This window comes from Nycticebus coucang, chromosome 19 (genome assembly GCF_027406575.1).
Source record: "Nycticebus coucang isolate mNycCou1 chromosome 19, mNycCou1.pri, whole genome shotgun sequence".
NCBI classification, from domain to species: Eukaryota; Metazoa; Chordata; class Mammalia; order Primates; family Lorisidae; genus Nycticebus; species Nycticebus coucang.
In genome coordinates, this window is record NC_069798.1 from 47036482 (window position 1) to 47062127 (window position 25646).

Consider the following 25646-nt stretch of genomic DNA (forward strand, 5'->3'; position numbering starts at 1 on the left):
GGTCACTTTATTAATTTAGGAATGAGGGAGGATGGGAAGAGAGAGGTCACCTTGTCCCTCTGACATCTTGCCAATCTTCTCTGTTAGGTCTGTCGGCTGCTGCTGGAATTGGTGTTGATGACCTTCGTCGCTTATGCATACTCAGGATGAGTTTTGTGAAAGGCTGGGGACCGGATTACCCAAGACAGAGCATCAAGGAAACGCCTTGCTGGATTGAGATTCACTTACACCGGGCCCTTCAGCTCCTAGACGAAGTGCTTCACACCATGCCAATTGCAGACCCACAGCCTCTAGACTGAGGTCTTTTACTGCTGGGGTTCTTAATGTTAGCAGGATGGTGGGCTATAAAATACAATCTTGTTTATAATCTGAAGATATATTTCACTTTTGTTCTGCTTTATCTTTTCATAAAGAGTTGGAATATGTGTTTGCTGCCTTGCTCCTAGCAGACAGAAACTGGATTAAAATAATTTTTCCCCCCTATTTAGAACTTTTCGGGCATGGCTCAACGCTTGAAGATTAGGAAAAACACATTCTTATTAAATCTTCACCAGTTATGTATGAAGGAATCATTCCAGTACTGGGAAGTTTAGCCCTTTAAAATGTCTTAGAGCCTTTTATATGCAGAACATTGATATGTGTATTATTCTACAGAATAAATCCAATATTACTGATTTTAAAGGCAGAGAAGTTCTCAAAGTTAATTCACCTATGTTATTTTGTGTGCAAGTTGTTATTGTTGAACATACTTTACTCCAAAAATATTGTGCCATGTGGGTGAGTTAATTTTACAAAGAGCAACTTTACTCTGTGTTTAAAAAAATAAGATAGCAATCAGTGTATTATAACTTTTCATCCAAAATAATTTTCGCAAGTTAAACTAGTGAAGATGATTTCAATTCATATTGTCTTGCAACTTTTTTTTCCCCAAGGCAAAGAAACACTAATCTGTGTGTATTTTGAGACTTCTTTAGAATTATCAGATGAAGAAATGTCAGTTAAATTACACGACATTTAATGGATGACTATTTATCAAGAAGTATATGTTTGCCCTATTAAATAGTAGATGTATTCTTCTATAGTTCTAGGCACAAGGTTGGTTACTAAGGAGCCTAGAAGAGGAATTTCTTTTTCCTTCATTAATTCATAGGGAAAGGTTTTGTATTTTTAAAAACACTACAAAAAGCAGTGTCACTCTATACTGTTCTGCAAAGGTGGCAGTGCTTAAACTAAATAATGAGTATTTTGGAAACTGCTAAATTCTGTGTTAAATACTGTGCAGAATAATGTAAACATTACAGTTCCTAATAGGTAGTTTGGATATTTTTGTACTTGATTTGACATGTGACTTTTTTTCATATACTGTTTAAATCATGTATGTTATGACATTGTTTAAAATTCAGTTTTTGTATCTTGGGGCAAGACTGCAAACTTTTTTATACCTTGTGGTTATTCTTAGCCCTTTGCCATCAATGGTCATATCAATTGGCGGTGACTTTGTATAGAGAATTTCAGTAGAAAAGTTGCAGATGTATTGACTGTACCACAGACACAGTATGTATGCTTTTTACCTAGTTAGTAACATAAATAAAACTGAATCTCAACATGCAAAGTTGAATTCTAGGTTTGATTTTTAATATTTTTTTCTTCTGCACTTTTGAGTCCAGTCTCAGTGGTGAGACACCTTCTACTAAATGACAGGCAACAGCCACTTCTATTGGGCAGCTTTGGTTTTACCCTCACGCTCTACCAGGACTTCCCATGTGGACATGTATTGTGTAGAGTTGGTTAGTTTTTTGATTTTTATTTTACTGTAGCAAAAATAGGCCTGATTGTATACACAGTGATAAATAGGTTATCTACAGGATAAATTGTGTAAAATAAAATCAAGAATTATCTTTCAGATGCTTTTACTTTTTGCTTGGAGGGCTTTGTAAAGCTATATAAACATTGTCGTGACAGTCCTCCTTCTATGACCTGAAATGAACAAATCTACTGCCTTACTCAGAAGGTCTTGTTAGTAAGATCATCCTAGAAACCACTGAATTTGCTATTGCTGTGATTTAAACATAGATCTTGATCCAAGCTTTGTCTTCTGTTTCTTAAATAACTTCTCTACCAACTTATTTGTACTCTTGAGTACTTAAAAATACTTTTGGTAAAAACCTAATTTTCTTCTGTGAAAGTTTCATGATTTAAGTTTTATTGGCAGACTTATAAAAAGATACCTTCTATAGAACTTGTTGATTTTAGGTCCATGGATTACTGTGAATGAAGAATAGAAGAGAGTTTTAGAGTAACAGATCTTCTAAAAATACAGATGATTTGACTAAAACCTTAACCGTGCATTGATATACTCCATTGACTCTTTTTCTACTTCAAGATATTTAATCATATTTAATCATCTGGGAGAGTATGTGAGAAATATTTGCTAAGAAGTATCTCTTTGGAGCCAAGTCACCTTTCTTGGTTTCTTTCTATTAAGAGCCATAAAATATAGAAATACTTCTAGTTATTAATTGCTTATATTTGTACCTAGATTTAGTCACATGCTATTGAGAAAACATCTAGTATGTTACGATCAAGTTATTCCTGAGAGCTTGGTTGTTAATCTATGTTTCTGTTTCTTGGAGTGGTCATCTTTGATGATTAAGACTAAAGAATCTCATTAGGTTTATAATTTTATGTCTACTTTAAGGGCAAAACAGTTTCTACACTTCTCAGAATCTGACTGTTATGAGGATATGATTCTGAGTGGGTTTTCTCTAGCTAACTCATATCTCAGAGACTCAAAATGTTGAGCTCAGTGACAGCTGAGCGATTGTTGAACCACGTACAGTGTGAGACCCATTCCACTTCTGTCCAGTGCCTTTCAGTGCATTATCAAAGGGAACACTAAATAGTGTTGCCTGTATTTTCCAGGTGTAGGTTCTTTTGTGGGATAGAATCTATCTCATTTTTTATAGTTTACTGCCCCTGGTATGCAAAGATAATAATAAATCACTGCCATACATCCTTGCTTTTTCCAGAAACATGACTCTTTTGTTGCCAAAACCACTAGATGGGTTGCCTATCCCATTCCTCCTGTAAACAGTACAGGTTTATAGTTTGCATGGTTTGGCTTAATGACGACTATACTTGAAACATCCTAGTGAACTGCACACATACTAGCTGTGTTGTGTTTCAGATTTAAAATCCATTTTGGTGAGGAAGGGTGTGGGGTATAAAGGTGGGTATTTGTAATACAAATTTTGAAGACAAAATAAAATGCCCTGTCTTCCAGATGATAAATGTCTTTCTAGTTTATTGCTAATTATAGGCAGGTGAGTTGCAAGTATCTTTTTGACTGTGTCCATTTGGGGAAGGAACATTTTACATTTTATCAAATTGCTTCTGAAGTATATGTAATTAAAGAATAAAATTGCTTCTGAAGTATATGTAGTTAAGGAATAAAAAACACAAACAAAACAACAAAAAAAACCCATGAAATATTTCTGTGCCCATTTTAGTCGTAACTGGTTAATAGTAACTCATTAGCTTTTTTATGCAAAGTCAGATTAGTTCAGGCTCTTTGAGAGCCTTTTGGGAGAAGCCATTTTAGTCTCTGAGTAGGACAGAGTTAATTTTGTTTGTGATTTCTAGACTTTATTCCCTTCATCATTGCCATTTTTTCATTGGCATTTTATTTAATAATAGCAGATTGAAAAAATGGTGACTTGAGGTCACCAAGGTAAAAGAGTATATTAGAACAATTACCTGTAAAATTAGTTGCTAACTCTTGTATGTTGGGTACACTCAGCATGAAGAAATGTTCCCCCCCCATGGTAGAACCCATCTTGTAGATAGCTATATGTAAATAACCTAAATCTTCGTTTGCAAGATTATAGAGCATAGGCCATGAGAATCTCGTGTAAACCTTTCTATTTTTTCCCTGATAACTAGGTATTTTCTTTTCTACAAGAAGGTTGTACAAAATCAGCGGCCTTACTCACTCAGAAAGCAGCATCCTAGGCCCAGCTTTATCTTTAGCACTTGTCCCCAGGCTTCTAGATTCTTGTTGATCTGGTATCACTGTGGAATGAAATTTTCCACATAACCAAAACTTGCCTTATTTAAGCAGAAAACTTTTATTTTAGCCATTTTTTTAATGGAGTTATTTAATATTATATTAGAAAATATACTGGATTTAATATTTCTTTTTGCACTTAGCTTTTTGAGGACTTTGGGGCCTTTTAAGACAGGCAGGACTGTTTTGCCTTACTAAAGGGTCTCAGACTGCTATGGTTTTGAAGTTGTAAACCCTTCTCTGCTCTCCTGGTCTTCTCCCTTTCTGACAGCTCCCCCTTCATGTGCGCTTGTTAATATGCTTTCCCTTAGTATTTTTTCCCCTTTCTCATGCATTATTTCTGACTGCTTAGGCAAGGAAACCAGATTACCAAACTTACTAAAACTTACTTTAAAACACAAGTACAAATTCTGGGACAGGACCCAAGATGCTTCCCTGTGAAGTGTTGAAAAGGACTTCATTGTATTGGCATTAGACATCAGTTTGACTGCGTAGAGTGCTTCCTGTTCTTTTCAGGTAGTTACGGTAGAAAGAAATTCAGTCATATTCATATTTTCCCCCCTAGAGTAATATTTTGAAAGGTTTCATTGCTTCCACTTGAATGCTGCTCATACAAAAACTGGGGTACAAGGGTTATTAGCATCAACAGCCAGAGATAATACTGTTGCCTAAGGACACCAGCAGACACACAATCAAGCAGAACAGACCTCGGGAATCCAGAGTGTCATTTGTTTTGTTTTGGTATTCCTTTTAAGCCTTGCCTGTTGGTCTTCTTCCTGTACAGATATTTTTGACCTGTAGGTGCCTTTGTGATAATTGAGGGTCTGATATCCTGCCCCAAGGAGTAGCTAAAGTAATTGCTGATGTTTTCAGGGATTTGGACATCAGACTTGAATGAATGAATGAAGCTTTTTTCCCTTTTTTAGAAGGACTGAGGAGAAAACTTTGGTGAAGACAATCATTTCTCTGTTGATATGGATACTTTTCACAGTTTATTTAAGATGCTTTCTCAATAGGTCCAGAGCCATTGTTCTTTGTTCACCCTGGAACCTGAAATGGCTCTGGGCTCGGCCAGACAGTTGCACTCTCTAGTTTGCAGCCTGCCACTGTTTTGTTGTGTGACCTTGGGCAAGTCATTTACCTTCTCTGGGCCTCAGTTGCCTCATCTGTAAAATGAGGGAGTTGGACTAGATTAGTTATTCCAGCTCTGAAATTCTAAGTGACCTTGCCTGCCTTGCAGTAGTTTTGGATTTCATCTTGTCTTTGTTCTGCTGTTTGAGGGGGCTTTTTACTTATTTCCATGCTATTCAAATGAGATTAGGCTTGATATTTTATTACTGTTCTCCTATGGACAAAATGTTACATAGTATGTCCTTAAGACTTAATTTTAACCAAAGGCCTAGCACCATCTTAGGGGCTGCAATAAATACTTTACAAAAAAAAAAAAAAAACCCACAAAAATTGAAAGGGAAAAGCCTTCATTTTCTTTTGTCCATCATCTTTAGTCAAAATTTGTTAAGACTTTCTTTGAGTCATGACATTCTGACTTTCCAGTTGGTATGTGTGTGACAACATCCTCCTAAGTGCTGTGAGACAGTAATTGTTTTTCAACTAAAATGGATTGAAAACCTATTGTTAATGCCTAATGATTATTAGTGGTCATTACTCTGGGTTGTTGTTTTTTTAACTCTTCTGTGTTCAAAGCAGAAATTCCTCCAAACTGTGTTAGTTAAAACGGTTTATATGACTCAAGGAAACAATACCAGTAGATCATTATTCACTTTATTCTTGGCTCTTTTTAGGTCCATTTTGATAAGATGACTTTTGGCTGAATCATTCCTTTCAGAGTTCTCTTCCAGTCTACCCTTGGATAAGTATAATTAATAATTAATGAACTTGGCTTTTTCAAGGACCTTGGGCTGGGTTGAGTATGGGGGCTTGGGGAGTCCTGGTAGAGGCCAGCTTTGTGGTAACTGGAGACGAAGGGATGAAACCAGCTGCTCTTGCTAAGGCTGTTTGTCATTGATAGAAGGACTCATGGGCTTGGATGGATTAAAAGATTAAAATTGAGTTCTGTTCAATGCATTGGACATGTGATTTAAGGGAAAAATATGAATGCTTGTAGATGATAAAAACCTGGTGGGCTGCAGAGCTCAGTGTGAAAGAAATGACTGTGGGGGTGGGACAGATTTGCTGGTGATATTTTCCAATTCTGTTTCTTCCCCTGAAGTGGGAGGAATGCAGCTATGCCAAAACCCAGAGAAGAGCCACTCTTAGCTTCTGCTTTTAGAACAACTGGTCAGCTGAAAAGCTCCAGTAGTTCCTTGTGGCTTTCTTTATACTTTTGCCTGGTTGAAGTCTGTGGCTAAAAAATAGTTGAACCTTTCTTGAGAACTCTGTAACAAAGTATGTTTTTGATTAAAAGAGAAAGCCAACTAAATCATTATGTGCTCATTCTTTTTCTTAAGTTTGTGGATGTCCTGGACCTGGAAAGAGTTCCTAATGACTTAGAGAATTTTCAGACTCAAGGCCAATATTATCCTTTATTGCTTTGTGGCCATTGAAGTGAGAAATAGAACATTTTAAATATAACCCTAGAATACCAGCCCCTTCTTTTCTCATTTCTAAAAGGAAGGGGGCACAGCGAAGGTAATAGAGAGGAGGTGGGTACTAGGGGATTATGAAAACCAGGATGCTAAAATGAGAGGCAGACATTGGAGACACTTCCATTGCCTAAGAGCTAAAGAAAGCTATTTATTTCCCATCTCTTTCCTCCGTGATATGGAGGTCAAAATGTTGGAGGGTCAGGTAAGGCAATTCTGTGACATTGGCTTGTAAATAGCGTAACATCAACCTTTTCTCTTGTGGATAGGAATTTCAGAGATATTTGTTAGGCTCGAGATTCATTCTCACTGTTTCCTAATCTAAAATTTACAATATTTTAGGCTAGAACTTGAAGAAGATAGTAGATTGGCAGTCAAGAAAAAAACATTCTGTTGTGAGGTGAAAGAGCCGTTGTGTATTTTCTTCGTTACTCTCTGAGTTAACATTTGATTATTTTTTTTTATTTTTTTATTCCATTTGATTATTATTTTTATTTTTTTATTCCATCGCTCTCCACTAATTACAACTCTTCTACAAATGGCAATCTCAAAAGTTAGGACATTCCCCAGCTCTCCTTCAAACCATTTTCACCATTATTGTCTCACTGATAAATTGTAATATCCTTTTCCCTGAGCCCTTTATATTCTAAAAAAGTAATTTCATTACTTCTGGCCCTAGTTTTAGAATGGCATCTGAACCTATATTTTGGTACAGTTTTGTTGGGCCACTATAAGGTTTTATTCAGATGGACAGGATGGGCTCAGGGAATTTGTTATCAGCAGACCTACCCTATAAGAATGGCTAAAGGAATTTCTCTAAACGAAAATGATAAAAGAAGGAAAGTTGAAACATCAGGAAGAAACAAAAAGATAAAAATATGGGTAAATAGGTTTTCTCATCTTGAGTTTTCTGAATTATGTTTGATAGATGAAGCAAAAATTATAACACTGCCTAAGGTGGTTCCAAATATATAGAGAGGAAGTATCTAAAATAATTATTAACAGGGAAGAGTAAGGGGAATGTAAGTTTTCTACATTTCACTCAAACTGGTAAAATAACTGTAGTAGACTGTGATAAATTATGAATATACAATAAAATAATACCTAGTTCAACTACTGACAAAGCTATACAGAAACATAGTCAAAAACATTATAAAGTGAATTATAAAAAATGTTCAAGTAACTGACAACAGAGCAGTAAAAAGAACACAGAAAAAGCAACAAAATAATAAAATGTCAGATTTATCTGCCAAAATATCAATTACACTAAATGAGATGGTTTGCATGTACCAATTAAAAGACATGCTGGCAGAATGAATTAGGAAACATGACTCAACTATATGCTGTCTACAAGAAACTCACCTCAAATGGCAAAATAGGCAGGCTAAAAGTGAAAGTATAGAAAAATAATACATCAGGTAAACCAATCAAAGGAAACAAGTAATCAGCTATATCAATATCAGATAAACTAGATTTCAAAACAGAAATACCAGAGAGGGACATTATGTGGTGATGAAAGGGTCACTCTGTCAAGAAGATATAGCAGTTCTAAATGTGTATGCACCAAACAGAGCATAAAGTCAGTCTCAGACAAGCAGATGCTAAGGGAATTTGTCATTACCAGACCTGCCCTATTGGAAATGCTGAAAAGTGCATTATACATGTAATAGTGTGATTAGATAGATAAAACCATTGTAAAAACACCCAAAAGTTATAGTTCACAGATCTATAGCACAAGAGGCAAACAGAACAACAGGGTATTATCCAACATGTTGAAGAGAAGAGCATCCCACATATCAGCACTAACAGTGTGAATACTCCACATAAAAGGCTGGATGGATGAAAAACCACTGTCGAGGTGTGGTGGCTCACACCTGTAATCCTAACATTTTGGACAAAGCAGGAGGATTGCTTGAGCTCAGGAGTTAAAGACTAGCTTGAATACAAGTGAGACCCCATCTCTTCCAAAAATAGAAAAAATTAGCTAGGCATGGTGGCAACACACCTGTAATCCCAGATACTCGAGCCTGAGATCAGAGGATTTCTTGAATTCAGGGGTTTGGAAGTTGCTATGAGCTGTGATGATGCCACTGTACTCTACCTGGGGTGACTGAGAGCTCTCAGTGGCATTGAGAAGACTGAAAAACTAAAGGGACCCAAAGCACCTGTAATTAAGCCTCCAGAGAGACATAGTCTGGGTAAGGTTTTGGGTTTGGCTCTTGCTGCAACTCTGACTGCAATAAAAAAAAGATGCTGACAGAACCAGAGACTGACTGTGCCAGACCTACATCTGAGGCCCTATCAGACCCCGAGGAGGTCGTGTTTTCAAATACTCTCTTCAGCTGTGGCCAAAGGATAATGGAGAGGATATCCTGGGGAGCACCAATGGCCACAGAAAGCAATGCACTGAGAACAACTCCCAAAGCAGAACTTTTGACTTTTGATAATGCATTTTTATCAACTTAATTGAGGTAAACAAAAAGCGCACCAATTTCAAATGTATAGTTCAAAATTTTGACAAATGAAACCATCAGCACCAACATCAAGATAAAGAACATTTCCATTACCCAAACTGCTTTCTTGCACATCTTTGCTGTCAACTCCCTAGTGTCCACCTCTGGCCCCAGGCAACAATTGCTTCCTATGACTATAGTTCAGAGCAGCAATTTTCAACCTTTTCTATCTCACAGCACACTTGAACCTATCATTAAACTTCTGTGGTACACTTGAATTATATTGATTCAAAAAAAAATTTAAATAAGAATATACTTAGTATGTTTTGAACTTCTTTCAAAAATAATGATCTTAAATTTTGAGGCACACCTAAGATCCTCTCATAGCACACCATTTGAAAATCACTGGTTTAGAGTGCTCTGCCTTACAAATGGAATCATACAATATGTATATTTAACTCATTTGTCTTAGCATGTTTTTAAGACGCATCGAAATTATGTATTAGAAGTTCATTTTTTGTTTTTTAGAGACAGAGTTTCACTTTATCACCCTTGGTAGAGTACTATGGCATCACAGCTCACAGCAACCTCCTGGGCTTAGGTGATTCTCTTGCCTTAGCCTCGGGAGGGGACTACAGGTGCCTGCCACAACACCCAGGTATTTTTTGTGCAGTTTGGGGCTGGGTTTGAACCCACCATCCTTGGTTTATGGGGCCAGCACCCCACTCACTGAGCCACAGGTGCCACCCTGCCTAGTTATTTTTTGTTGCAATTTGGCCAGGGCCGGGTTTGAACCCACCACCCTCAGTTTATGGGGCTAGCGCCCCACTCACTGAACCACAGGTGCCACCCGGCTTAGCTATTTTTTTGTTGCATTTGGCCAGGGCTGGGTTCGAACCTGCCACACCAGGTATATGTGGCCAGAGTCCTACCCGCTCAGCCACAGGCACTGCCTAGAAGTTCATTTCTTTTTGTGTTGTGTAGTATTACCTTGTATGAATATATCACAATTTGTTTATTCATTCACCTGTCAAAGGATGTTTGTGTTTTAGTTTTTTTGCTATTATTCATAAAGCTGCTATGAACGTTTATGTACAAGTCTTCAGATGGATGTTGGGTTTTATTTTTCTTGGTTAAACACCTGGGAGTAAAATTGATTGGTTGTATGGTAAGTGCATGTTTAACATTTGAAGAAAGTATTAGGTTCGTTTCCAAAGTGTTTGCATCATTTTACTTTATTTATTTATTTTTTGAGACCAGAGTCTCACTTTATCAAACTCAGTAAGAATGCCATGGCGTCACAGCTCACAGCAACCTCCAACTCCTGGGCTTAGGCGATTCTCTTGCCTCAGCCTCCCAAGTAGCTGGGACTACAGGCGCCCGCCACAACGCCTGGCTATTTTTTTTTGTTGCAGTTTGGCCGGGGCGGGTTCAAACTCACCACCCTTGGTATATGGGGCCGGCGCCCTACCCACTGAGCCATAGATGCAGCCCCATTTTACTTTCCTACCAGAGAAATATAAAAGTTTCTGTTGTTAACAACCTCATCAACACTTGATATTGTGAGTCTTTTTAATTTTACCCATAGTAGTGAGCATGAACTGGTATCTTATTGTGGTTGTAGTTTACATTTCCTTCATGAATAATGATGTTGAGCATCTTTTCATGTGTTTATTTGCCATTTATGTAGATATCCTTTTTTGTGAAATGTTTAATTATTTTGGCATTTAAAAATCAGATTGCTTGCCGCCTTAAGGAAATGTAAGTTTTAAAAATATATTATGAATAAAGATCTATAATATGATCTTTACTGGACACAATATAGTAAATATACATATACACATATTGAAAAATATGTATACAGTGAATATATTTTTTCCCAAACTGTGGCTTGCCTTTTTTTTTTTGAGACAGTCTTCTTAGTCTGTTGGCTGGGGTAGAGTCCCATGGCATCATAGCTCACAGCAACCTCAACTACTAGGCCTCAAGCCATCCTCTAGCCACAGCCTCCCGAGTAGCTGGGTACAAGTGCCTACCACAATGCCTGGCTAGTTTTTAGAAACTGGGTCTCCCTCTGACTCAGGCTGGTCTTGAACTCATGAGCTTAAACAATCCACCCACCTCGGCCTCTCACAGTGTTAGGATTTACAGGAGTAAGCCTCCACACCCTAGCCCTTTCCTTTTTTTTTGGATGGAGTCTCAAGCTATCACCTTGGGTAGAGTGCTGTGCCATCACAGCTCACAGCAACCTCCAACTCTTGGGCTCAAGTGATCCTCTTGCCTTAGATTTTCTATTTTCAGTAGAGATGGGGTCTCGCTCTTTCCCTCCTTCTCAGGCTGGTCTTGAACCTGTGAGCTAAAGCAATCCACCTGCCTCAGCCTCCCAGAGTGTTAGGATTGCAGGCATGGTGGTGATACCTTTTCATGTTCTTTTTTTTTTTTTTTTTTGTAGAGACAGAGTCTCACTTTATGGCCCTTGGTAGAGTGCCGTGGCCTCACACAGCTCACAGCAACCTCCAACTCCTGGGCTTAAGTGATTCTCTTGCCTCAGCCTCCCGAGCAGCTGGGACTACAGGCGCCTGCCACAACGCCCGGCTATTTTTTGGTTGCAGTTTGGCCGGGGCCGGGTTTGAACCCGTCACCCTCGGTATGTGGGGCCGGCGCCTTACCGACTGAGCCACAGGTGCCGCCCCCTTTTCATGTTCTTAATAGTGACATTCAAAGATTGGTTTTAAAATTTTGAGGAAGTCAACTTTATGAGTTTGTTTATTGTTTGTGCTATTTGCACCCTAAGAAATCTTAGCCTACCTAAGAATCATGAAGATTTTCTCCTGTATTTTCTTCTGGAAGCTGTATACATGTAGCTTCCATGTTTAGGTCACTTGAAGTTGATTTTTATGTGTGCAATATGTAAATGTCAAGGTTCATTTTTTCCCCATAAGAATATCTAATTGCTTAAGCAGCATATATTGAAAAAGTATGTTTCCTGTCTTAAATTACGTTGGCACCTTTGTGAAATGTTAATTGCCTGAGTGACTTTGCAGTGGAAAACCTGACAGTCACTACTCAGCTGTGTGATCAAGGTTCATGTGAAGGGTCATGTTGATACTTTGTACCTGGATATAGTGTGATAACAATAGTACTTTACTACTTTGCTTTTCCTTCCATTCTCATGAGAAAAACATCAGACAAACCCCAACTGAGGGCTATTATAAACATAACCAGTAATCCTAAAAACTGTCAAGGTCATTAAAAACAAGGAAAGTGGCTGAGCATGGTGGTTTATGCCTGTGATCCTAGCACTCTGGGAGACTGAGGTGGGCGGATTGCCTGAGTTCAGGAGTTTGAGACCAGCCTGAGCAAACACGAGACCCTGTCTCTAAATATAGTCAGGCCTTGAGGTGGGTGCCTGTAGTCCCAGCTACTCTGGAGACTGAGGCAAGAGGATTGCTTGAGCCTGGGAGTTTGAGGATGCTGTGAGCTCTGATGCCACAGCACTCTACCCAGGGCAACAGAGTGAGACTCCCTCTCAAAAAATAAAAAAAATAAAAACAAGGAAAGTTTGAGAAACTGTCATAGCCAAGAAGAACCTAAGGATACATGGAAACTAAATGTAGTATTGTGGATAGGATCCAGGAATAGAAAAAGGACATTAGGTAAAAACTAAGGAAATCTGAATAAAGTATGGACTTCAGTTAATATAATGTGTCAATATTGTTTCATTACTACTAACAAATGTATCATTCCTTTTATTTAAAAAAATTTTTTAGAGACAGGGTCTCACTATGTTGCCCAGGTTGGACTTGGACTCCTGAGCTCAAGCAATTGTTCTGCCTCAACCTCCTGAGTAGCTCGGACTAGAGGCATACACCACTGTGCCCAGCACAAATGTACCATACTAATGGAAGATGTTAATAAAAGGGGAAACTGGATGTAGAGTACAGACAGTCCCCAAGTTACAAACATCTGACTTATGTACAACTTGCTCTTATGAATGGAGGCTATTACAGTTAAGTCCTGGAGTTACAACCTTCTGACTGACTCACACCTACAAATGGAGACTAATACAGGTAATAGGTAAATGTATCTGTTCTAACTTATATACAAATTTAACTTAAGAACAAAACTACAGAACCTATCTCATTTGTAATCTGGGGACTTCCTATATATGGGAACTCTTGGAACCACCTTTACAAGTTTTTTGAAATTAAAACTTTCTAGAATAAGTTTAATAAAATCAAACAAAAACTGACAGTATGTTTTGTAACTTTATAATTAGTTGTGCTTACATTTAAGATTTTTATATACTCTTGAGGAGCTGGCAATTCAATAGTGAAATATCTCATTATCCAGATGATATTCTTTGCTCTGACATGTATTTTGCCTGATGTTAAGGTGGCGACTCCATTTCTTTCCTATCCTTTTACTTATTGCTAGTCTTATTTTTATCCAGTTTGTTTAAAAAATCGCTTTGTTGCCCAGGCTAGAGTACAACGGCATCATTATAGCTCAAGTGATCTTCCCACCTCGGCCACCATGCCCCACCATGCCCAGCCTAGACCTTTACATTAAATGTAAGTATTGATATGGTTGAATGTAAAACCACCATCTTATTATTTTTCTATTTATTCCATCTGTTTTTGTTCTTTTCCCTTCTATTATTGATTTCTTTTGTATTGATGTAGATTTTAGATGATTCTATTTTATCTCCACTCTTGGCTTATTAGCCTTTTTGTTGTATTTTTATTTGTTTTTTTTTTTTTTTTTTGAGGTAGAGTCTTTTTCACCTTTGGTAGAGTGCCATGGTATCATAGCTCACAGCAACCTCAAACTCTTGGGCTCAAGCCATCTTCTTGCCTCAGTTTCCTGAGTAGCTGGGACTACAGGCATCCACCACAATGCCCAGCTATTTTTAGAGATAGGAGTCTCGTCCTCAGGCTGTTCTGGAACTCCTGAGCTCAGGCAGTCCACCCACCTCAGCCTCCTAGAGTGTTAGGATTATAGGCGTGTGCCAGGCCTTTAGTGCCCTTTAAATTTTTTTTAAACATAGTTTACTTTTTTTCTTTCTTTCTTTTTTTTTTTTGAGACAGAGCCTCAAGCTGTCGCCTTGGGTAGAGTGCTGTGGCGTCACAGCAACCTCCAACTCCTGGGCTTAAGCGATTCTTTTGCCTCAGCCTCCCAAGTAGCTGGGACTACAGGTGCCTGCCACAAGGTCTGGCTATTTTTTGGTTGTAGTTGTCATTGTTGTTTGGCAGACCAGGGTTGGATTCGAACCCACCAGCTCTGGTGTATGTTGTTGGCACCTTAGCCGCTTGAGCTACAGGCACTGAGCCATTAAAACATAGTTTACTTTTAAATAAGATTGTATCTCTTCACTTCGTATAGAAGAACTTTATGTCCATTGCCCTTCTGTCATTGTTAGTACTGTCATGGTCATACATTTTATTTCTACATATGTTATAGACTCCATCTTACATTGTTGGGATTTTCTTTTTCATTTAAACGGTCAATTATCTTCTAAGAAATTAAGAAACAAAAAAATATTTAAACACAATTGTTTTGTGTTTAAATTCAAAACATCTCCATTGCTGATGCTTTTGATTCTTTCTGTAGATCTGACTTTCCATCCGGAGCCTGAAGAATTTCTTCCTTCTGCCTGAAGAATTTCCTTAACATATTTTTGTAGTGTAGGTCTGCTGGCAATGTATTGTCTCAGCTATTTGCCTGAAAAATTTCACTTTTATATTTTAATATTTTATACATACTGGCTGGGCGCGGTGGCTCATATCTCTAATCCTAGCACTTGCAGGCCAAGGCGGATGGATTACCTCAGCTCATGAGTTCATGACCAACCTGAGCCAGAGCGAGACCTTGTCTCTGTGTCCGCCAGGTGTTCTGGTGGGCGCCTGTAGTCTCAGCTACTTGGGAGGCTGAGGCAAGAGAATCGCTTAAGCCTAGAAGTTTGAGGTTGCTGTGAGCTATGACGCCATAGCACTCTACCGAGGGTGACAGAGTGAGACTCTCGTCTCAAAGAAAAACCTTTTGTATGTATTTGGGTCTGTTTTTGGACTTCATTGGTCTACCCATAATAGTCATATGCTAATACCACACTGTTTTAATTATTGATGTTTTATATTTTCTAGGCTTTCTATTCAGTTCTATTAATCTGTCTGCCTATTCCTATAATATTACCATGCTGTTTGAATTTATAAAGCTTTATTACATAACATATATTTGATATATAGTAAAATATGGTATATTAATAATGTAATAATATATTTAAAATTTTGTGTAGGGTGTTTTTGTTGTTAGAGAGTCACACAGAGACATAGTGTAATGTTAAAGCCATCTTTACTGTTCCTCTCTCACCCTATTTTCCTCCCCAAAGATAACTTTTCACAGATATTTCTGTATTTCTAGTCTTTTCTGAATGGATTTAATATCACATATATACTTGTACACATTTATAGTTATTTTCTGCTGATACAAATGGAACTAGAGTCTCATTCTGTGCCTTGGGTAGAGTGCCGTGGTGTCACAGATCACAGCATCCTCAAACTCTTGGGCTGAAATCATCCTCTTGCCTCAGTCTCCCAAGCAGTTGGAACTATAGGCTCCTGCCACAATGCCTGACTAGTTTTTGTATTTTTAGTAGAGATAGGGTACTGTTCTTGCTCAGACTGGTCTCAAACTCCTGACCTCAAGCAGTTCACCCACCCCAGCTTCTCAGAGTGCTAGGATGATAGGCAAGAGCCATCATGCCTGGCCATAACATGGCATGGTACTAAGATACCATCAATAGAACGTATCACATACTACCATCTGACTGCTAGTAAGATAAGAAACGCTTCACATATAGAGCAGATGAAAATAACCCACACTTACTGGCCCACTGCTTCCATTGTCAGTGGTCTAGCCCATCACAGCTGGGTCCTCTGCTTAGAGTCCTATAAGGCTAAAACCAAGACAGGCCAGCTGCATTCTCATCTGGAGATTCAACCAGGGAAAGATCCTCTTCCATGATTCCTCTGATTGTCAACAGAGCTCACTGCCTTCCTAGTGTAGGACTGAAATCCCTATTGTCTAGTTCCCTGCTGGGAATGGCTCTCAGATCCCAGAGGCCACTCTCAGGTGCTTACCACATGGCCGCCTCCATCTCAGATGCAGGGGACAAATCCCCTGTGTTCTGAAGCTCTCAGACTTCCCTCCATGTCCAGCTGAAGAAAACTGTACTTTTAAAGGGCTCCTGTGATTAGGTCAGGCCCACCCAGATCATCTTCCTATTTTAAGGTCAGAGAGGAGGTTGTATTGAGCATTGTGTGTGCCAAGCACAGGTGTGAATGTGTGTAAAGACCTCCAAAGCAGCCCAATGATAGTTTCCACAGGAGCTCATGGCCTGACAGAATCTGAACAGTTGGGCTGACTGTCTTTCTTTCTTTCTTTTCTTCCTTTCCTTTCCTTTCCTTCTTCCTTCTCTCCCTTCCTTCCTTTCCTTATTTTCCTTCCTTTCCTTCCTTTTGCTGTGCCCTTCTCTCGCTCCTTTTCTCTCCTCTGCCCCTGTTTTCTTCTCTCTCACTCCAGGCCCTCTCTCTTCCCCCGACTCCCCTCCCCTTCTCTAATGTAAAATAAACTTACACTTTTATACCCTAACTCTGGCACAAATAGCACCTACTAAGCTTTTCTAAACCTATCATGTTCCCCTAGTCCACAGCTCTTCCCCTTCAGGAACCCTGCGCACAGAGTGGGTGTTCCTTCCTGAGGACCCTACTATTGTCCCTTAAAATTAAAAAAAAAAAAGAATCTGAGCAGTTGAAGGAAGCCTGGGGGATATGGCTCCAGGGGGTCTTCTTTTTTCTAGGGAAACATCTCCAGCAACTTTATATATATATATTTTTTCCCAGCAACTTTAGTTATTTCTTTTGAGTGATCTCCAGACTTCTCTCCATTATTGCTTAGTAGAAGTAGGGAGAAGGGTAAAAGATATAAGTTTACTTCAGACCAAAGTTGAATGTGGTCAGTGCTTGAACTGAAGGTCAACCTTCTGAGGAGGAAGCCTGAGGATCAGGGAAGGTTTTCTGGAGGAAGTAGCCTTTGAACTCAGCCTTTGAGATTGGGACTTTCAGTGGGAGCTGGATATGGAAAGGGGCTTCCAGGAAAGACACGACACAGGCACCAGCATGAAAGCCCAAGGAACCTTGAGAAGGGCAGTGCAGAGTCCCAGAGCTGGAGAGCGGAGATGTGCAGCAGGTGCAGAGAGCTGGGGCTGGGCTGTAACAAGGTGTTGGGACCAGGCTCAGAGGAGTGTGGACTTCAGTGAAAAGGCAAGGTCAGCTTGACTTATTTTGACATTAGAATGTTCTTGTCAGCTCAGGAGAGAGAGAGGCCATATTCCAAGTTAATAGTCCATTTTAACATTTAACATGAGAAAAGCTGGCACTTCAGCCTGGAGTAAACATTAACATTCATTATAGTGACCACAAAAGCATCACTGATGGACCAATAAAAAGGGAAAGGAGTCACTGGGCAAACAGGTACATCTTCGCAGTGTGTAAAGCACACTCATAAACGGGACTCTTTATGTGGTAGCTCAGCCCCCAAAGCTTTACTTTTAATTGAAAGACCGTAACAGATGCTCTTTGGTTGTTATGGGTTGAATTTTGTGTCCCTAAAAGAAATGTTGAGGTCCTAACCCCTGGTACCTGTGAATGTGACATTTGGGAATATGGTCTTTGCAGATGTAATCAATACGGGGTCATCAGAGGTGGCCTAAGTTCAATACGACTGATAATCCTTCCCTCCTGAGTATTCCTTTTGGTTGGTCTTCAGTGTACCAAGGAAAGGCACCTCTAGCTCATCAGGAGGTGACAGCAAAGTCCTTCTGCCCTGGGCATCTTGTGCACTTGCTTGATCCCACGGGCTCCACCCTCAACCTTGGCCTTTCTAGACTGAGGCTAAACATATATAATGGGTTTCCTTAGGCACATTATTGTACTGTGTCCTGGCCTGGCCCAGGAGGGAAAACAAAGACGCAAAATATTCAATAGCGAGTGAAAACACCACCACAACAGTACCTCCTGTTACAGGCAGGGAGCTCCTCCCCATCCCCCGTCAGCAGGGCTGACACTACACGCTTTGGACACAGGCAGCCAGATGTTAGGTATGGGCCATGCGTGACACCTTGAAGTTACCCCAGGTTTTTTTTCCCTACAGCGTTGCCTAGCAGGAGCCTGGGAGAAGGAGCTGAAGGAACGGTGCTTACCGGAAAGGACCCCAGGTCACTGGGGGGACAGGCATCCAGGGTGAGATTGGAGTCAAAGCTGCGTGGCCGGAATGCCACCTAAGACCAGCCCCGACAGTGGGACCTGGGAAGGAGCCGGGATGCCCCCACCCTGGACAGTTTGCTCCTTGGTAGGGAGCGGAGGGAGCCGGGGCGGGTAGCACTGAGGGTGACTGGAAAAGGAGACAGGGTTGCTGTCCGAGGCGAAAGGGGGAGGCTGAGGAAAGGGAGACAGGAAGGAAGGCGGCCCGGGAGATCGGGCGCCGCTCTGCGCTCGGCAATCGGCTTCCGCGCATTCCCGCAGCTACCACTAGGTGTCGCCATTACCCTGCGTGTCCGCTGCTCACCCGCCCTCCTCCCTAGCACCTCCAGGGTTGGACAGACATCATCCCGGTCTGTGGGTAGCAGGATGGAGCACACCCGGTCCCAGCCTTGAGTCACCACGTGGTCTCCTAGGGCTCACCCTGCACAAAGCCCAAGAGGGGCGGCCTGCCACAGTGGGTGTGGGGCACCGTCTACAGGCAGCCCTCCAGGGCCACCCTAACACCTGCATCCTGCCGATGACATGTCCATCAGGCGATGTTGCAAGGCCTCCTGGGGATACCCTGTGACAACTGTCCTTTTAGGTATTCAAGAGCATCAGTTTCGCAGAGTGACTACGGCAGGCCCTCGCTTACCCACATCTGGTAGGCAGCAGAGTCGGTCTCCTCAGGACAGAGGCCCTGCTGGCTGGGTCCAGTCTTACTCTAAATGTCCTCATTGCTGACCACCTGGCTTCTGGGGCATTGGAGGGAAATGTCTCTCAGTGGCCACCCTGACCCAGCTCTCCAAAAGCTCCTACTCCTGAAAGGCTGGGGGAGGCCCCTGAGCTTGGGGAGCTACAGGCTAAAGAAGAAATTCTAGAGCCAGGCCCAGGAAACATGAAGACAATGAAGGACAGCAGAAGCAACAGCTGGCACTTGGTGAGCACTAACCTGTGCCAGGCACTGTTCCACATGCGAGAACGCTGCTCATTTGATTCTTACAGCAACTTCATTGGGAATGTTATCACTGTTTTTACAAGTGAACAAAGCGAGACACAGAGATCTTAAATCTTCTGGGTCTTGGTTTCCTGAAAATTTAACAGTTTTGAAGGAGAGTGCTGGAAAAGTCCCCATGCTGAAGGGGCTCAGAAGGCTGTGGCTCAGGAGGGAGGACCCCCACCCACCGCTTGACTGGGAAATAGCGGGCAAGGTCAGGGAAAGTACCTGGCAGAGTGCAGGGTGAGGCCAGGGAGCAAATGTCTGCACAGGCTGCAGCAGTGTAAGAGTGTTAGAAAAATTGCTGAAGATCCTAACTGGGAGAGCTTCTAATGGGTTTCCCGGGAGTTTCTCACCATCAGCTGCCATGGGACGGCTCCTCAGCAGGCCAGCCCCGCATGGGTGGGCTCCGACCCAGCTGATGGAAATGCAGGCTTCACCTTTGCAGTGTGGGCAAGGGGCAGCTTGGAGGGGCACCCACGGAACTACCATGCTGACTGGTGGCCCATGAGAGGCCAGAGGCAGCAGCTCTAGCAGTGCCCGGGCCACATTGAATGGAGGACCACGGGTATTTGGGGTGTGTGAACCATGTGGTGGAGGTGACGCTACACAGAGGCAGAAGTGGAAGGGGCTGGTAGGCAGTGGCTCGACGCTCTCGTAGCAGACCCAGAACTGCTAACAATGTCCGAAATCCCATTACCAGACAGGAGAGGACCAGGCACAAGGCTGGGCACCCATTTTGCTCCTCTCTAAATTTACGAAATTCTTCCCAGCACTAAGACCTGTCTCCCTGTAGTGGTACCTCCTTCCATGCTTAGCACCCTGGTTTTGACAGGGAGGACGTCTAATGCCCCACACTGTTGAGGGCCTAGAGAAGAGCAGGGACCCTGGGATAGCAGAGAAAGTGGGGTTGGGGGTGTGGGCTTTGTTTAAGAGCTGCCTCTGCAGTTAGAGCTCAAACTGCTGTCAGCTGCTGTCTCAGGCCCAGGTTTGGGGTGGGAGCTTTGTTATCAGAGCAGTCGCTCTACCCTTTTTGGTTGGCAGGTAGCTGCTGGGAACATTTCTCCTTGAGAATGATGTACTCCCTCAGGGTTTGGGGACCATCAAGGCCACTGTTAACAGAAGAGCCTCCTGGCTGTCCCCTGGCTGTCAGCTCCAGGGTACAAGCATCCTGTTTCATGCTGCTGCTCTACTGGTTGGGTCTCTGCTCCTGCTACTTGGCAGGGTTCTCACCACACCCCCGCCTCAGCTTCTCTCCAAAGGCTTCTGCCCATGTGGAGCCAGCCCCTTCCTTCACAGGCTCGAAGAATGCAGTGTCAGGCACTGGGATGTGTTTAAAAAATACTGATTGATGTAGAAAGAACCTGAGCTTTGAAGTCAGACCTGGATGTAAGTCCCACCAACACCATTTATTAGCTAAAGTATTACAGGCAAGTTTCCTCGTTTATAGACTGGTGGTGGTCTTGAGGGTGGGAAAGGAGAACTGTTATCTGATGTTGGGCAGAGGAAGAGGATCCCTGTCATGGGACTGTTCACACACAGGAGACAGAAGCAACCTACGCGCCTGGTTCTGCAGTAGCCGTGCCCCCCCAAACCAGGGCCATCTCCCCCTGAGGCCCCTTTGCTGCTGGCCTTGGCCTGACCTGTTCCCAGGTACCTCCACCGCTTGTCTGGTCCGGTTTGGGAATTCCTTGAGGGGCAGTGTGGGAGGGAGCTAGAGATAAAAGAACATGTTTTACATAACAGAAGCTAACGCTTTGACAATCTAAAAAGACTCAGATTATTAAGCCTGGGAAAATTAGACTCAAGAAAGGATTGAAGAAAAGAAATTGAGGATTTGGATCAGACAACAGGAGAACGTGCTGAGGTCGGAACTGTTGGAGGGGGAGGCTGAGCAACTCGACCGCGGTCCCCCGCAAGACCACGCACAGCACCTGGACAGTCACCATGGCCTGTCCCTGCATCAGTTAGGGTGCTAGGGACAGATAATCCAACTCAAAATAGTTTAAGCCAAAAAAAAAAAGTACTTGCTCATGTACCTAGTGTTACCTAATTACCCCATAAAAAGCCCCTCCCCCAGAAAAGCCTCGCCTACTTTCTACAGACCAAGATTAATTAGGGCCTGCCCCTAACGCCTCTTCCGGCCAGGGCAGTAACTCCTTATTGGCTATTCTGCCCTCCCATCACCATTCTAAGACTTCCCGCAACGGAACCTGTATCGCTGTCTCTTGCGCAAGTGCTCCCTCTTCTCCTCTCTCTCCTCTCTCTCCCCATCTCTCCCCGCCCCCCTTTCCTCTCTCTCTTTTCTTCCTTCTTTCTTCTTTTCTCTCTCCTTGCTTCCCTCCCTCGCCAATAAAAACCTTTCGTACAAGCCTTGGTGGTCTGTGAGATCTTTGCCTGTCGAGTGCCCCCCTTTCACCTAAGACATCTGGGTGCTTTTCAGGGATAGGTGGATCCAGGCCCTGAAATGACTCCTCAGGACACTCTCCTGTTTCTATGGGTGGGCCTCATCTCACGCACCCTCCCTCACGGTGGCTACCAGCAGAGATAAGATTATATTGTCTTCGTGTTTTAAAATGTAGGTTTTATTGTTATTCAGTTATGGTAAGGCCAACAGATAAGGAGACAACTGCTATGGAAAAGATTGTTACAGTTCCCAAGAGGAGTGGGCTGGATGAGGGGAGACAAGATGCATTAGGGTCTGTGGAGAAGCTGAGGTAGGAGGGAAACACATGGGCAAGAGCCTTTGTTTGTGTGGCTTTTGTGGGACGAGGGTAGGCAGGGTAAGCAATTAGCAGGTTTTAGATTGGCCAATGTGAGTAATTTCAGCTGGTTCCAGGATGAAGGGGCTACCTTAATTGTCTATTAACTGGCCCTGGGGTGATGAGGCAGGTTGATAGGGTTAGAGCTGGACATAAGAGGTTGTTAGGGGAGATTGGGCCCTGATTGGTTCGTTTGCATATGAAAGACACACTGGCCAGAGGCGCTCTGATGTCTCTAGGAGTTAGCTAGCCCTGGGAGGCCCAGGCTTTCCAGAGTCAGCAAGGCTGCAGACATTAAAGCACCAAAAATACAGAAAATAAAAAGACTGTCACCCTGGGTGGAGTGTCCTGGCATCATTTTAGCTCACAGCAACCTCAGTCTCTTGGGCTCAAGCAATCCTCTTGCCTCAGCCTCCTGAGTAGCTGGGACTACAGACACCTGCCATGATGCCTGGCTAGTTTTTCTATATATATATATTTTTTTTAGTAGAGATGAGATCTCACATTTGTTTATGCTGGTATTGAACTTATGAGCTGAAGCAATCCACCAGCTTCTGCCTCCCAGACTGCTAGGATTACAGGTGTGAACCACAGCACGTGGCCTAAAAAGGCAGTATTAATACACCTCATAATTGGCCAGCTCAGTAAAGATCTGCCTCTGTCAATATCACAGTTAAGGTCCAAGAGAGGCTGGGATTGGCCTGCTTGTGTCCTATGCTCAATGCCAAGTAAATGCTGGCTGGGATGTGGAGAGGCTGGCTCCGCCACACACTGAGTGGGACTGTAAAATGGTACAGAGCCTCAGGAAAAGGCTGTGGCAATTTCTTAAAAAACTAAGCCCACCACTGGTAGTCCTGGGTGTTTATTCCAGAGAAATGGAAGCTTGCACCTGCTCGTGAAAGCTTTATTTGGCACAGTCCCAGAATTAGCCAATCTCAAAACATCACATACTCTGTGATTTCATTTATACAACATTGTTGAAATGACAAAATGAGAGGTGGAGGAAAGATAACTGGTTGTCAGGGGTTAGGGCTGGGGGTGGGGGGTAGGCAAGGTAGGATGAAGTAGCTGAAGGGAGATCAATGTGGCCTGGAATAGTTATTTGTCTTGATGGGGTGGTGGATACACACATCTGCACAGGCAGTGAAACTGCACAGCACCACACACACGTGCGTGCACATTATATCACTATTAATTTTCTGCGTTGCTATGGTAGTAGTATACCTACATAAGAAGTAACTAACCATTGAGGGAACTGAGTAAAGGGAGTAAGAGAACTCTCTGTGCTATTTTTGCAATCTATAATTATTTCAAATGAAGAAGTAAACAAATGTTAAGGAACAGTGAGCTCTGGAGAGATAAAACCCTTCTGCAGGGGCTCACGCCCTCGGTGAATCCCAGTTGCCCTGGGGGAAGGGCGGGTCTCTGCACCCTGCTCTCCAGTCAGTCCCAGTTGCAGCCATAGTTGTGCTGAGTGATGAGCTTTAGAATTGTCCACTCTGAGCTCAGGGAGGAAAGAGAAGCCATGGTCCCACTGCCAGATGTGCCCAGAGGAGGAGTCTCCGAGGCACCGTGGGCCTTTAGAAATAAGAAAGCTGATAGACTTTTATTCAGCCAACTAAAATGAATCCCGTGATAATCTGGGGAACACTTGGTCAATGAAACAATTTTTTTTTCATGATGAGAACAGGATTTATACAAGTCATATCGTTCACCACTACACAAAGATAACATGCATCATAGTTATACATTGCAGAGCAAATACAAGATCACATTATGCATGAAAACTTACTCATTTTTAATTTTTTAAATAAAGCACATTAAATTATATCATTTGAGACAAACCATCACCAGTTAGAAAGTTAGAAGTTAGAGTCTAAGGAAAACAAATACACACACACTAAAACCTAGTTTTTAAGCAAAAAACAAAAAATTATATTTTATATTCTTTTTTTATTAAATCATAGCTGTGTACATTAATGTGATCATGGGGCACCATACCCTGGTTTCATAGACCGTTTGACACATTTGTCAATGAAACAATTAAGAGACACAATTTTATGTGTCCTATGACTATCTCCATATATAAAATATAAAAGTATATGGATAAAAACAGGAAGAAAGAAATGCCAGAATGAATATATTCTAGGCTTTTATGGCCGTATGATTAAGGGTGGGTTTTCCTCTGCTCCTTTTTAGACTATTTGTGAAATTATTTGTGGCACTTAATTTTGAATTTTCTTTTAGATTTTTTAAATGTATACTTTGAGACTGAGACAATCCATCTACCCTGTCCCAAACAAACACTTTTCTTAGTTCTTGTGTATCCTTTCACATTTTCTTCATGCAAATATAAGCAACTCTGAGTAATATTCTTATTTCCTCTGCATACTAAATGCATGGGTTTTTTGGTTTTTTTTTTTGTAGAGACAGAGTCTCACTTTATTGCCCTCGGTAGGGTGCCGTGGCGTCACATGGCTCACAGCAACCTTCAGCTCTTGGGCTTATGTGATTCTCTTGCCTCAGCCTCCTGAGCAGCTGGGACTACAGGCGCCCGCCACAATGCCCAGCTATTTTTTTTTGTTGTTGCAGTTCAGCCGGGGCTGGGTTTGAACCCACCACCCTCGGTATATGGGGCCGGTTCCCTACTCACTGAGCCACAGGTGCCGCCCGAGTTTTTTAAACCTCTTTTTAAAAATTTAGAATCTTTCTGTATCAGTGCATGACAGTTTTAAAAAACAAACAAGGGCAAAAATCCCAAATAAATAAGCAAATAGAAGTGTGAATGCTGTAATTGACAAAGATGCAGATAATAGGAACCATGAAGTAAGGGGCTCACCTGGTTGGCCACGTCTGTGCACCTCTCCTCTCCCTTTTCCTAGAGAATGAAGGACCTCCCCCACTTTGCCGCCTGCCCAGCCAGTCTTGCTCCCCACTCTAGGCAGTTAGGCAAGCATCTGTTTCTATGTTGGCTAATCAGTTTGGGACAAAGATCTGAATGGGCATCTACCTGGTCTGCTCTTGTCAATGTATCATTCCCTGTAATAAAGTAGCCTAGTTATTCTTGATTTTCAATTTTCATTGGCACACATAATAATTATACATATTTGGGGGCACTGAGTGATACTTTGATACATGTTCACAACATAACAATATTCAAATCAGAGTAATTAACACATCTGTCCCCTCAAACATGGATCATTTCTTTGTGTTGGCAATATTCAAAATCTAGCTATTTGAAAATATACAAAGCTACTAGCTATTTGAAAATATACAAAAATTGTTATTGACTATATTCACCCCACAGTGCTGCAGAACGTCAGTACTTATTCCTCCTATATAACTCTCCCCTCCTCTGCCTCTGATAAGAGTCTCATTTTGTTGTCCCAGGTAGAGTGCTCTGGCATCATAGCTCACAGGAACCTTCAACTCTTGGGTTCAAGCAATTCTCTTGCCTCAGCCTCCT

At 41.9% G+C, this 25646-nt stretch overlaps 1 protein-coding gene and 1 long non-coding RNA gene across 5 annotated transcripts in view; both read left to right on the forward strand.

Moving 5' to 3' along the window:
- SMAD4 (SMAD family member 4) overlaps positions 1-6506 on the forward strand; it is a 61472-nt gene extending 54966 nt beyond the window's left edge. For all 4 annotated transcript variants that reach the window (XM_053572045.1, XM_053572049.1, XM_053572046.1 and 1 more), the window contains one exon: positions 88-6506. In XM_053572045.1, coding sequence (XP_053428020.1) covers positions 88-299 — 212 coding nt within the window. In that variant the 3' untranslated portion in view covers positions 300-6506. The remainder of the gene's footprint in view (positions 1-87) is intronic.
- A 5054-nt stretch (positions 6507-11560) lies between these two features.
- On the forward strand, positions 11561-21655 carry LOC128572100 (uncharacterized). Its single transcript, XR_008376042.1, has 3 exons — positions 11561-13696; positions 18333-18421; positions 19026-21655. It is a non-coding gene; the product is annotated as an uncharacterized LOC128572100 (long non-coding RNA).
- Positions 21656-25646: the final 3991 nt, after the last annotated feature.